General features: G+C 37.7%; 1 protein-coding gene across 1 annotated transcript in view; it reads left to right on the forward strand.

Annotated features, from left to right (window-relative positions):
• The window catches only part of LOC145536368 (phosphatidylinositol-3,5-bisphosphate 3-phosphatase MTMR8-like), a 221919-nt gene that overhangs the window by 89251 nt on the left and 117543 nt on the right, over positions 1-15125 (forward strand). The window contains 1 exon segment of the mRNA XM_081565575.1: positions 3750-3875. Within this exon segment, the coding sequence (XP_081421701.1) occupies positions 3750-3875 (126 nt within the window).

Raw genomic sequence — 15125 nt, forward strand, 5'->3', positions numbered from 1 at the left:
ACTTTTCACTCCATGTGGAGCCCTAAGGAAAGAGTGTAGCTGCTACTATTAGGCCTCTGAGGTATCTGGTTAACTGGGAAGTTTAAAAGGTTGAGAACTTTTTTCCAGATTTCTGTAACTCTTGTCTTGCAACCTAACAATTTTCTAGGAATATCATTTTTTTGTACCGTCTATTACAGAGGTTACTCATTTTCCCACACCCCTGAACCTCACAGTCCATGGCAGGTTCAATATTCCCCTTGCTTTTTACAAAACTCCTTCCTCCTTTTAGGTCTGTTTCAATTAGCTATGCTGCTCTATACCTCTCCTAGTGGCTCTCTTTTCTGCTTTAAGGACTTTGGAAACCATTTCAGGTAAGTGACTTCCTCTCCATCCTGATTCTTCCTCTTAATCTCGGGAGATTTGAATGTCCATGTGCAAAGCTATAAAACACTCAGCACTGATATAGTTCTTTGAACTTTTATACCCCAGTTCTCACACTCTTACTCCAGTTAACCTGGTTTTTCTGTCCCATGAAGACCTCTGCACTTCTAACTCCATTTTTTCTACCTTTTCCTATCTTCTTCCCTGTGGAGCCAAGACCTAGTGGTGTAGCACCTCATCCATTCCACCTTGCCTCTTTATCCTTCCATTCTACCTACCCTGCTAATCTCATTCATTCTCTGCTTTCTCTGCTTTTATATCCTGACTACTAAACAATGCTACAAAGAAATAAATCCCATAGCCATGTTAATTGGAATTGAGTTTATGGTGTATAATATTGGTTGGGTCCCAGCCCTGTTCACCAAGCAGATATTTCTAATATGTATTTTACTTTCAAGCTGGCTATAACACTGTTACTTTCTTCTGTATAAGCACATATTCAGACATGTCTCCATCTTTATAGAAAAATAAAGGTAATCTCTCATCTTCCCATGCAACTATTTTTTACCCCTTCCTTGCTATCTTAGATGAGATGGTGCCTCATATCTATATTCTTAATTCCATCCCCTCCTTCTTCAAGGAAACTTTTCTCCCTATATATTCTTTTTCCCACTTCTCTTACATTTTTTACATTTTCCTTTCACTGGCTTCATCCCTCAGAAATCTGCTCAAAACTTTTTGTGGCAAGGCGGGGATGGCTACACTGGGTCTTTGTTTCTGTGAGGACTTTCTCTAGTTGAAGTGAGAGGGTACTACTCTCTAGTTTCAGTGCATGGGCTTCTCATTGTGGTGACTTCTCTTGTGCAGAACAGGCTCTAGGGCACACACACAGGCTTCAGTAGTTGTGAAACACAGGCTTTGTTGCCCCACAGCATGTGGAATCTTCCCAGACCAGGGATTGAACCCATGTCCTCTGCATTGGCAGGTGGATTCTTAACCACTCGGCCAACAGGGAAGTCAGCTCAATACTTTCTTATTCCTAAGAAAAGAATTTTTCTTATCCTCTTCTATTTACTCTTCTCTTTCCTCTTGCTTAGAGCTTTCTTGAAAGCAATTGACCTTCCTTATTCACACTTCCTCACATCCTTTCACTCTTCAGTTCACTATAATCCAGTTTCCTTCCATACCATTACTACTCTTCTTGCTGAGGTCTCTAATGACCCCTAACTTGTCGATCTCAAGGTCACTCTTTAACCTTTGTTCTGTTTTCACCACTCTGCTGCATTTGGCATTGTTATCCCCATTCTCTTTGAACCATTTTTGTAGTCCTGGCCTTAATCCAACTACTATTTCCTGGTTCTTTTTCTACCTTTCAGGCTTTTTCACAAGCTAACTCCTTTAATAGCTCTCTCCTTCCTCTACTTTCCCCTTAAAAGTTACTGCTTTTTAAGGTCTTTCCTTTTCTCACTGTGGTCTGTGCGTGGACAGCACCAGCCATGCAGTTTCCACTTACGATCTCTATTCATATTGTGGTCATGTCTATACTCTGGCTCAGTTTCCTCGTTCTCCTGAACTCCAGACCCAAATATACAGTTGTCCACTGAATGCCCCATTGGACATCCCCCAACTACCTCAGACTCTCCAAGGCCTCAAATGAAATTTTACCTACTCTGAACACTAAAACTTGTTTCTTCCTCTGTGTTTACTGTTCAGGCTAATGGTATTGTCATCCACTTAGTTATTACTAAATGACACATTTAAGAGTCATCTTTGACTTTTCCCTCTCCTTCATCCCACATCTATTCTCTCACTATGTCATATTAAATTTTTATTCTTAACATCTCTCTTCTCCTTTTCAGCCCCACTGCTACCACCTTTATTCAGGTGCTTATTGCCTTTCACAATTGTAGTGGCTCTTTGACTGGCCTTTCTAAATCCAAACTTATGTCCTCTTATTCTCCTTATTGTCACCATAGTGAGTACATCTGATCATGGCACTTCTCTGCTTTTAACACTCCAGCGACTCCCTATTGCCACCAGATAAAGTGCACACTTGTCAGTCTGACCTTTGCCCTCCTGGCCAGACTTGTCTCTCCTCACTCCCTCACTTCTAGTGTAGCCTCAACCACAAAGCTAGTTAATAATTCCTCATCTATGCCATGCCTCCTTGCCTTTGTAAATATTGTCATTTATGCCCCCTGCCTGGAATGTTCATTCCTCCTGGTCTATCTGACAAATGTCTACTCATCTGACAAGGCCCACTTTAGTTGTCTCCTCTTCATTAGTTATTATGTGCCTTTGTTGTATCTGGTGTTAACTTTCATTGTTTTAGTTATCATTGGTTTGTAGTCATTCATTTAAATGTTTGCCTTTTTTGTATCCCCAGTGCACACACTATAATGCATCTTGTATAGTCACTCAGTAGTTATTGGGTAGGTGAGTAGATGAATAAATGAGTGAATAAATGCCCTTCTTCCTCCTCACCTGAAAAAATCCTACATTTTCTTCAAGGCTCAAGCTTCCCTGGCTCCTACAAAAGGCTACATTACCCTATAGCATCAGTTTTTCCACTGCATTATATTTATTTACCTTTGGTAATCTTGAATAGTTTGCTCATTGAAGGCAGAAACTGAGTCTCATCTTTGTATCTCTAATCCTTAGCATATACCTGACATAGAGGGATACATAATTAAATGCTGGAATGAATAAGTGAATGCTCAATAGCTCCCATTGCCAAAATTGCCCAGGTTGAGTAACTGTCCATATTTTTACATCATTCTGATTATATAGAAACTTACCTAAGACAGGTAAACTGATCCACCTTAAGTTAGAAGTATTTATATTAGTAAGACTAAATGGCTAAAGATTCCAAAGCAAATTACTGTCAGGTCTGGGACTGAGATGCCGAACTGTCCCGTTTTTGAGCATGAATTCTTCCTCTTGCCCATTCCTCTCTCTGATAATTGATCCATGTCTTCTTCGGAAGTTTTATAAATGTGGATCTTTTGTTTTTCTTTTTACCCATATCATGTGTTAGTTTTGATTTTCTTTTCCTATTAGGTAAGCTCACCTTCTGTTACATTTCTTTATTTTCTTTTTCATTCCCTATGTGTGCATGCTCAGTTGTGTCTTACTCTTTGCAACCCTTTGGACTATAGCCTATCAGGCTCCTCTGATTCTCCAGGCAGTCCTATGGACAGAATAGTGGAGTGGGTTGCCATTTCCTTTTCCAGGGTCATTCCTCATATAGGATACCAATATTATGAGAAGAAATTAATGTAGCCCAGTTAAAACCAAGTTCTCTGCTGTATTGATGGTAACCATATATAATTAACCCAGCATGCTAAAAAAAAGTTTATGCTACTTTTTGCCTCTTGTCTTTACAGGCAGTGAAGGCAGAAAAGACCAATGTCTTAGTCCATTGTTCTGATGGGTGGGACCGCACAGCACAAGTCTGCTCTGTGGCCAGCATCCTTCTAGATCCATTTTACAGGACATTCAAGGGACTCATGGTAAGAGAGCAGTGACTGGATTTTACCTTGCACAAGTGGGCGATTATGAATAGATCAAATATAACTCTCAACCAACTTGTTTTCTATAAGAAGGAGGTCTACAAAAACAGCTCTGTTTTTCAGTTTAGCTTCTTTCCACTAAAGTAGGCATTTACAGTCTACATACTTTCCATTGCACACTCAATATAGTTTCTTACCCATCAGAAGATAGGTCAGATATAATAGGCTGGTTGGTGTAAGGTGAAGGAAAGACTCAAAAAGTTAACAAAGTTTAATGGATGATTGTTAAATAAGCAAACTTATGGGCTCATCATCTTCAGTGTCAGCTGTCTTGATGTCAGACTCATGATTGTTTTATGGTGCTGAATCCAACACTTCTTATTTTGTTTTTTTATGAAACAGAACTTATAGTAGGAGTTTATCCTCATTTTTCTTTTGGAAATGCTTTATTTTTTTTTAATGATTGAAATGCATTTATACCAAGATTAGTTCTTGGTACAAACTCAAATACTGCCTTTGGATTCCGGTTTCTTCATAGGTTGAATTTAATATGTTTATCAAGATTTAGTTATGACTCATATGGCCTGTCACACATTATGTAAAAGCCAAAAAAAATGTGACACTGAGTACAAATCCAGAATGATTTTTCCTGAGAGCTTTGAATTTTGAAGACAGACTTTATAGGCCTCTAAAAGAAATCCAAGTTACTTATTTATCATTTGAGAAATTAACTTTATGATCATTTAACACAAATTTGTACAAAGTCCACTTCAGCAAAGTGTTTTGATACTTTATGGTATGATTAATTAATTTTATGATTTTTCTAATACAAAGTTTTCTTTTTCTATAAAAATGAAGATCCTGATAGAGAAGGAATGGATATCCATGGGCCACAAGTTCTCCCAAAGGTAAAAATATCCTCATTTTAAAGGTGGAGGCTAAGGAGAATTCAGTAGGGTGAGATTTATCAAAACCCTGATATGTTCTTGTGTAAGAAGGAAGAATAAGTTGAGCATGGCATGAATCTCTTTTCATCAAGAAACACATATTCCATACACAATGTTAAGGAACTAGGGCCACAGGGGTAACTAGACTATCATATCTGCCTTCAAAGTGAAACAAATGATTATATCGAATCATTAAATATTTCAAGGAAGAACAGACATCACAGGCCACAGAGGAAAAAGAGCTTAACTGTGTTTGAAGAACACAAAATAGGCTTCCAGGAATAGGCAATATTTAAGGGTGAATTTTAGGGACTGAATAGGAGTTTGCTAGAGAGAACAGTGGGCATTCAGGTAGAGGGAGTGATATCTAATGCAAGGCAACTTTTAATCTTTTATAAGAAAAAAAGGCATTTGCACATTTCTGTTCTTTGGTAAGAGGTGGATGCAAGGACTTATATTTATTTAGTGATCTAATGCTGCTATAAGTCAAACAGCCTCACTGAGACTTTGTGTGTTATGAGAAAAACAAATGCTTACCAAATACCTAACAATATGCTGTAAACTATGTGAGACACTGAGCTGATAACAAAGGCACTTAAAGTATGAGTTTTACCCTCAAGGAGGTTGCTATTCAAGTCTTATTAGCCCGCATTGGTGTGTATCCATTTAATTTCTTTTGATTACCACTCTCTAGCTATTTGGATCCATCCATTTGTTCTTCTTTTGTCAACAAAATTTGGTCCAGGCAATATGCCATGTTTTGGGGGGACTGTATTACACCAGATGTGTTTGCTGTCCCTTCTTTTATAGAAAATAAAATCGGTGATGACAGTATAGTATGATATGGGCTTCCCAGGTAGCACTAGTGGTAAAGCACCTGCCGGCCAATGCAGAAGATGTAAAAGATAAGGTTTCCGTCCCTGGGTTGGGAAGATCTCCTGGAGGAGGGGATGGCAACCACTCCAGTATTCTTGCCTGGAGAGTCCCATGGACAGAGGAGCCTAGTGGGCTACAGTTCATATGGTCACAAAGAGTCAGACATGACTGAAGCGACTTAACACACACATAGTATGATAACTGCTACAAGGGAACCTTACCCATTCTGGGCAAAGGAAAATTCCTAGAACTGGTGGTATTTTAGAACATTAAGAAGATGAGGTTGATCTATTTTTAGGTTTTGAGAAATCTCCATACTATTTTTCACACTGGCTGCACCATTTTATACTCCCACCAACAAGTAGGATGGTTCCCTTTTCTCCATATCCTTGGCCAATATTTGTTGTGTTTCATTTTGAGTTTCTTTTTGGGTATATATCTGAGAAAAAAGAAAAACACTGATTTAGGAGGATACAGTGCACCCCCATGTTCATAGCAGTATTATTTACAGTTGCCAAGGTGTAGAAGCAACCTAAGTGTCCATCAATAGATGAATGGATAAAAAGGACGTTGTATATATATATATATAGATATACAGTGGAATACTACTCAGCCATAAAAAGGAGTGAAACTTTGTCATTTGCAGCATCATGGATGGACTTTGGAGGGCATTATGCTAAGTGAAATAAGTCATACAGAGAAATACAAATACTGTATGATATCACTTGTATGTGGAATCTAAAAAGTACAACAAACTAGTGAATATAACAAAAAACTAGCAGACTCACAGATATAGAGAACAAAGTAGTGGTTAGGAAGAAACTAGGGAAGAGGGGTAAAGAGAGGAGTAAAAACAGGGGTAGGAAATTTTTTAAGAGGGTTATGAAGTTATATGGAATCATGTGCCTGAAACTTGTGAAAATTATAAAGCACTATAGATTTAAAGAATCTTTCATGCAAAAAAAAGTTTTAAAAAAGAAGATTGAAGATTTGTTTAAATCAAAACTACAATAAGATATCACCTCACACCAGTCAGAATGGCTATCATCAAAAAATCTACAAACAATAAATGCTGGAGAGGATGTGGAGAAAAGGGAACCCTCTTGCAAAGTTGGTAGGAACATAATTTGATACAATCACTATAGAAGACAGTATGGAGATTCCTTAAAAAACTAGGAATAAAACTACCATATGACCCAGCAATCCCACTACTAAGCATATACCCTGAGGAAACCAAAATTGAAAAAAGTCATATGTACCCCAATATTCATTGCAGCACATTCATTGCAGCATGCACCCCTAACTATTCATTACAATAGGTAGAATATGGAGCAACTTAGATGTCCATTGACAGATGAATGGATAAAGAAGCTGTGGTGTGTGTATATATAATGGAATATTACTCAGCCATAAAAAAACGAACACATTTGAGTCTGTTCTAATGAGGTGGATGAACCTAGAGCCTATTATACAGAGTTAAGTAAGTCAGAAAGAAAAAAAATTAATGTCATATATTATCACATATATATGGAATCTAGAAAGATGGTACTGATGAACCTATTTGCAGGGAAGGAAAGGAGATGCAGATGTAGAGAACAGACTTATGGACATGGGGTGGGGGGAAGGAGAGGGTGGGATGAAAGTAGAGAGTAACATGGAAACATATATACTACCATACATAAAACAGATCAGTTCAGTTGCTCAGTCATGTACAGTTCTTTGTGACCCCATGGATAGCCAATAGAAATTTAAAATAGATAGCCAATGGGAATTAGCTATATGACTCAGAGAACTCAAATTGGGGCTCTGTAACAACCTAGAGTGGTGGGATGGGGTGGGAGGTGGGAGGGAGGTTCAAGAAGGAGGGAGCATATGTATACCCATGGCTGATCCATATTGATGTATGGCAGAAGCCCAATACAATACTGTAAAGCAGTTATTCTTCAATTAAAAATAAATACATTTTAAAGAAGATTAAAGATTTGAAAGAAATAGTGGGTGTTTTGTAGAATGACTCCTTAAGAAAAAAGAGGGATAAAAACTTCCATCCAAATGAAAACATTTAGCTTGAGGTATAACTAAGAACCACTCTTACAGCAGAAAGCAAAGAGGAACTAAAGAGCCTCTTGATGAAAGTGAAAGAGGACAGTGAAAAAGCTGTCTTAAAACTCAACATGTGAAAAACTAAGACCATGGCATCTGGTCCCATCACTTCATGGCAAATAGATGGAGAAAGAATGGAAACAGTGACAGACTTTATTTTCTTGGGCTCCAAAATCACTGCAGATGGTGACTGGAGCCAGGAAATTAAAAGACGCTTGCTCCTTGGAAGAAAATCTATGACCAATCTAAACAGCATATTAAAAAACAGAAACATTACTTTCCCGACAAAGTTCCATATATAGTCAAAGCTGTGGTTTTTCCAGTAGTCATGTATGGCTGTGAGAGTTGGACTATAAAGAAAGGTGAGTGCCAAAGAATTGATGCTTTTGAACTGTGGTGTTGGAGAAGACTCTTGAGAGTCCCTTGAACTGCAAGAAGATCCAACCAGTCAATCCTAAAGGAAATCAGTCCTGAATATTCATTGGAAGGACTGATGCTGAAGCTGAAACTCCAATACTTTGGCCACCTGATGTGAACTGACTCATTGGAAAAGACCCTGATGCTGGGAAAGATTGAAGGCAGGAGGAGAAGGGGACAACAGAGGATGAGATGGTTGGATGGCATCACCCACTCGATGGACATGAGTTTGAGCAAGGTCCAGCAGTTGGTGATGGACAGGGAAGCTTGGCGTGTTGTAGTCCATGGGGTCACAAAGAGTTGGACATGACTGAGCAACTGAACTGAACTGATAACTAAGAACATCTCTTCAGTGGAGACTACACGGAAGGACAGGTGGAGAAGGAACTAAGTCTGTAAATGTCCAAGGCAGAAGTTAGATATTTTTACTTGATGGCCTTGATCTTTTTCATTAATACTGTAGACATCAATGTGAAATGTGTTAGGGTTACAGGAGATAGCTTAAAATTTGCAAGAGCTGTAAGGGTTAATGGGAAAACTGTGTTAAGGATATACATAAAGGTTGATGCTGCTGCTGTTTAATTGCTTCAATCATGTCCAACTCTGCACAACCCTATGGACTGCAGCCTGCCAGGCTCCTCTGTCTATGGGGATTCTCCAGGCAAGAATACTGGAGTGGATTGCCATGTCCTCCTCCAGGGGATCTTCCGAACCCAGGGATTGTACCCATGTCTCCCACATTGCAGACTGATTCTTTACTGTTTGAGCCACCAGGGAAGCCAAAGGATACTGGATTGTGTAGCCTATCCCTTCTCCAAGGGATCTTCCCGACCCAGGAATTGAACCCAGGTCTTCTGCATTGCAGGTGGATTCTTTACCAGTTGAGCTATCAGGGAAGCCCATTAATAAAGGTTACTTAGGAGCAATTAAGTTCCAGCTGAGTATGGAGACTTAAGTTGTCAATTTGCCTGGTTTTAAATTTTTTTCAAGCAGCATTCATCAGTCAGGATGTGGAAGTAGAGAACATAGCTTTGTTTGTTCCTCAGTGGTTGGATTTTGAAGGAAAATAATGACAGAAAAGACCAGAAAGTTGAAGAAAATGGGGAAAGAATAGTTGATGGGGGCAGATCTAGAATATAGGGTGGTAAGGAAGCTAGGAGGAATCTGGCAAGTAGAGAGGTCCAAAGATGAGGGCTGGTTGAGGTAAGATGAGCAGCTTTTGGAAATATAATATGTGGTGATCAGAGCAGGATATTGAGATTAAGGTTTCGAAGTGGAGGAAGCACCTTTAGCTAACATCAGAAAACATGGATGCCATGGATACACAAGCCTGATGTGAAGTAGATAGAGGTAAAGATCAGTGAAGTAGATTAGTTAGTTAAGGAGTCTAAGCCAATGTAGGTCATCTGCATTGTAAGATAAGTACTTAACAGCTGGACTCAGGTTCTTCAGAAAATGTAGAGAAGTGACCCAAATATTGTGGAAGACAACACTGAGGAAAATGAATGAGCATGACACATAATGGAAGTATTTTTAAGAGAGTAAAAGGAGTAGTTGAATGCAGTGGTAAGGAGGAGAAAATTGACCCCACTTCAGCTTTCTTTTAGGGTTATGATACGTGAAGAGTGGAATGATGAGCCGTCTCAGTTTTATTTGGGCCCCAGGAAGTAGTGTCCTTGGTGATGTAGATTTCAATTATATCAAAAGATAGAACATTCAGTGTAGATGCTAAGGATGCCATGTTTGTTTACAGTGGATTAGGGCTTCTAGTGGATGGTAGAGTTGGGAAAGAGCATCATGGGAGAGAAAACATTAAACAGTTCTGGGATGAGATTTTTTCATTCATTTAAGAAATGTATTAAATACTCTTTTTACACCAGGCACTGTCCAGTAAACAACATAGATATGATCTTAGCTCACATGAAGCTAAATGTAGCTGTTAAATTGAATAAAATCAAATATAATTGAAAATTCAGTTCCTTATTCATACTAGCCATATTTGAAGTGCTTAATAGCGACTGCCATATTGGACAGCACAAATATGGAACATTTCAATCATTGTAGAAAGTTCTATTGTAGAGGATGTAAAAGGAAATAGAATAGATGACCAAAGGGTTTATGATCTGGATAATAGTGAAAGTTGCTCGTGGCTAAGAGATCTACTGGGATTAATGAACTTGAGATTCTAAGTGGTATTTTGGCATTAGGTATTTCCTTGCCAATTCCAACACAGAAACAGAAAGTGACATTGCTATAGCCTGTCCAAACAGTGTAATCCCTGATGTTAATCATTGTCTTTCTTTACCTTTACTTGTATCTCTTAGGTGTGGGCACCTGGATGGGGACTCTAAAGAAGTATCCCCTATCTTCACACAGTTCCTAGACTGTATCTGGCAATTAATGGAACAATTTCCATGTGCCTTTGAGTTTAATGAAAATTTCCTGCTGGAAATTCATGACCATGTTTTCTCCTGCCAGTTTGGGAACTTCCTTGGAAACTGCCAGAAGGATCGAGATGATCTGAGGTGAATTCAGTTTGTGAGAAAACACTGAATAGGGAGAGGAGATCAGTGTAAATTTACCAGTCACCCTGAATTTGGGACAGCAGTTCACAAAAGGGGAGGAGATGACAACTATAAAAATAATTGTTGAAGCATAAAATACTTGATATTTGTGTGGGTATTCCTCAAAACCTCAGATTCTTTATCTGTGAAATAGGGATAATAATACCTACTTTTCAGATCCATCATGAGGAACCAATAAAGCAATGGATGTGCAAGGATTTTATAAGGAATAAGTGTTTGAGTAGTCATTAGCTACTGTCCTTTATCATTTGTGTCTAAGATTACTAAATAGCAGGTCATAGGCCAAGTCTGGCTTAACAGGCATATTCTGTTTCATCTGTAGAATATTTTTTAAACTGTGAATTAGTAGTCAGCATTTAAATATCTTGATATTTCAGATAAAAATCCAGTTGTTTTAGGATTTTTTACTAAATCGAAAAGCCATTGTGGCAAGATATTCTGAAAAATCAGAAGCTCTGGCAGTACCAGACCTGCATTTTCTAATGGCAGTAATCAGCTGGAGCTGAGTAATAGCGTGTTCCATTTGAATGAAGCAAGCTCACTCTTGTTTGCCACAATTCTCACTACTCTCTGTAGTTTATTCTCAGCTCACTTTGTATGTTACTTCCCCAGCTCCTACAGGCACTTGAATTGGTACCAGACTTAAACTCTAACATCCTCACAATATATAAAATGTAAATAACTTTTGAAGTTGACAAGACAGAGTTTCTGGGAATAGCATTCTCCTTGTTTTAGAGTCAGAGAAAAAGAATAGAGAGGGGAAATGACTATCTCACAATCCACTCTTGTTTCATAGTTGTTAGCTGAGTAGCAGTTAGCTCAAGTTCTCAGTCCCTGCAGTGATGTATCCTGGATAAATCAGATGATATCTCTAATTCTGTTTTCTTGTCAACACAGAGAACAGTGGTGAATCTTGCTGCTTCAAAATCTGTAGTTACTTAGTAGATTCTGTGCACATTTCTATTTCATTTTGTAACTAGATCTTTCTTACCCTCTTCCCAAATGCTTATAAACACATTTGTTCTGTCTCTGACCTGCTTTTCTAGCATTAAAATCAGAGATCTTTTCTGTATACTTTTTACCCACCCTCTTAAAATGAGGCTAATATATCCTAAACCCATTGCTCACACAAATTTGAATCTCCATGTAAAAGTATGAAAGTTGAAAATTTTAACATATGCTTTAATAGTGGTTATATAAAACAAGCAGACATATCATTCATCCATGAAAGAAAAGACATGGACGCTAGGATCAGAGAGACCTGGGTTCAGATTGGCTCTGTCACCTACTAGCTGTGTGACTTTTTGCAAATTAATTTTTGTCTCATTTTCTCATTATTATTTTGGGAATAAAATATCTCACAAGGTTTTATTATGAAATTGAATAGGGTATCTTAAGTAGAGTCTAGGACAGTGTTTGACACATAATAAATACTCAACAAATACTGCTTACCTTACCTCTGCAAGATTTTTTTTTCCCTTGTTAAACCAACAACAAATGAGAAAGATGCATATACAGTTCCTTTGGCCTCATTGAAATGGTCTGAGGATTCTAAAAGTTGCAAGACTACAATTTTTACATCATACACCCCATATCGCTTCTCTTTGTTTTCTTTGACACTATATGAGCAAATGAACTTCCCATGCATGGATACACAGCAGCTTTCATTGGGGACAATGAATCCCATACTTTTTTGTGTTAACTAAGTAGCTCCCCAGGGACTCAGCTAAGGCTTAAGAAGAATCAGTCTTGCAATATAAATATCACAATCTGTGCTGCTCACCTAGGATAACTCACAAATATTTGCTAATATAAATTGCTAAATTGTCTTTCACTGTCTTATACCTTCTGAGTGGAGGAGAAACTGGCTTGAAATAAAATATAGAAAAGCCAGAAATTCACCTCTTATCTGTTAATTTACTAGATTTTTAAAATGAATTCTAGATATTTTTAAAAACTGGAAAGCTTATTCATAGAATCTAAGATTTGGAAGAGACCTTAAAGATCACATTATACAAATGAGAAAATAGGCCCAAAAAGGGCTAGGGACATCCCTAAGATTACGTTGCTACTCTGTGGCAGAGACAGAGAGTCTCTGCATATATACTCGGCACATGTTGCTCTTCAATGTGGAACTCTTTCTAACCTCTTTAAAAAGGGAAAAGTTGAAGCCTAGATAATTTGTTACTCTATCATTCTTCATTACCATTTATTTTCATTTTCCTTGTATTATATCCTAGCCCTCTGTCTTAAGTTAGGTTACTTGTTAATAGAATTTAGATGATTGTCAAGTTCAGCAGATCTATTGATGTTACTTGCTTGCTGCTTTTAATTTTTTGGCTTGTTTTTCTTTTCTTACAGAATATATGAGAAAACCCATTCAGTGTGGCCTTTCTTGGTTCAGAGGAAACCAGACTTCAGGAACCCTCTCTATAGAGGCTTCTCTGTGTATGGGGTACTCAATCCTAGTACTGTGCCCTGCAACATTCAGTAAGTTCCTAAGCTGTTCATCCTTCCTTACAGCAAGCCCCAAGGCCTCAGCTTCTTTGCCTCTCCTTGTATAGGAGAGGCAAAGCTATGGAGTAGCTCCATAACCCAAGCTATGGAGTAGGACATTCTCTCCCAGATTACCTATTCCTTGCTGCCTCTGAAAGCAAGACCACACTCCCATTGGTTTTCAGGGCTTTGTAGTTACTTGCTTAGGGGAATAAACAAGAAACAATAGTTTATTTATAGTAGTACAACCAGTCAAGATGTAGGTTGTTTCATTCCTTTTAGTTTTTCCTTACATATTTCTCTTCTTTCTTATCCTTTTCCCCAACAAAGAGAAGGAAAAACAGAGAAAGAGAATGTGCTGATATAGTTTGTTCTACTTTCCCCACAAAGTGTTAAGTACAGGGTGCCATACTCATGGACCACAATTCAATGAGTACAAGACAAAACTGAATGTGTTTATTAAGTCTAATGGTTTATTTTGTATATTCTGTAGAATTTTATATATGTAAGATCATGTCATTTCTGAATAGATATTGTTTTAATTATTCCTTTCCAATTTGGATGCCTTTTATTTTACCTAATGCCTTATGTAGAACTTCCAGTGCTGAATAGAAGTGAAAGCAAGCATTGTTGTACTGTTCCTTACCTTAGGGGGAAATCTTTCAGTCTTTCTCCATTGAGTATGTTATAGTTTTGTTTTGCTTTACAAATGACCTTGATCATGTTTAGCACATTCTGTTCTGTTCCTAGTTTGTTGAGTGCTTTTATGATGAAAGTGTTTGAGATTATATCAAATGTTTTTTCTGAATCATGTTGAGATGCAGATGATTATGTGTTATTTTCTCCTTAATTTTGATTGTTTTTGTTTGGCCACACTACATGGCTTGAGGGATCTCTGTTCCCTGACCAGGGATTGAACCCAGGCCATGGTAGTGAAAGCTCAGAATCCAAGTCATTAGGCCACCAGAGAACTCCCTCTCATTAATTTTGTTAATGTGGTATGTAGCACTGATTGATTTTCAGACGTTGAACCAACCATGCCTTCCTATGGTAAATCCCACTTGGTCATGGTATATAATCCTCTTAATATGCTGCTGGATTTGGTTTCCTAGTATATTGTTGAGGATTTTTGCATCTATATTCATAAAGCATATTAATCTACAGTTTTATTTTCTTAGAATGTCCCGGTCTGGCTTTGGTATCAAGGTTGTAGTGACCACATAGAATGAGCTGAGAGTGTTCCATTCTCTTCAACATTTGGAATAGTTTGAAAAGGATTATTGTTAATTCTTCAGTGTTTAGTAGAAGTCACCAGTGAAGCCATCTAGTCATGAATTTTTCTTTGTTGAGAATTTTTTGATTACTGAATCAAAAACTGTTATAGGTCCGTTCAAATTTTTTATTTCTTGAGTCATTTTTGGAAGTTTGTATGTTTCTAAAAGATTTTCCATTTCATCTAATTTGTTGGCATGCAATTGTTCATGACTTTCTCTAGTATTTTTCTTTATTTCTATAATGTCAGTAGTAACATCCCTAACTTAATTTATGATTTTAGTAATTTGAGAGTTTCCTCTTTTATTTTTTGAGGCCAAAATACCTTCCTTCAATGTCAAAAGCATCTTGTACATAAACTGGATAATGCATATTAAATGATTCATTTCTGTTACTTTTAGGGGTTTGAGGGGCATTTTTCTGGTTTTATTGTGATATAATTGACATAAAACGTGGTGTAAGCTTAAGGTATATAGTGTGATGATCTGATACATGTAAATATTATGAAATGCTCACCACAACAAGATCAGTTAGCACATCCTCTACTCATACAG

This window comes from Giraffa tippelskirchi, chromosome X (genome assembly GCF_054371585.1).
Source record: "Giraffa tippelskirchi isolate mGirTip1 chromosome X, T2T-mGirTip1v1.2.pri, whole genome shotgun sequence".
In the NCBI taxonomy this organism is placed as follows: domain Eukaryota; kingdom Metazoa; phylum Chordata; class Mammalia; order Artiodactyla; family Giraffidae; genus Giraffa; species Giraffa tippelskirchi.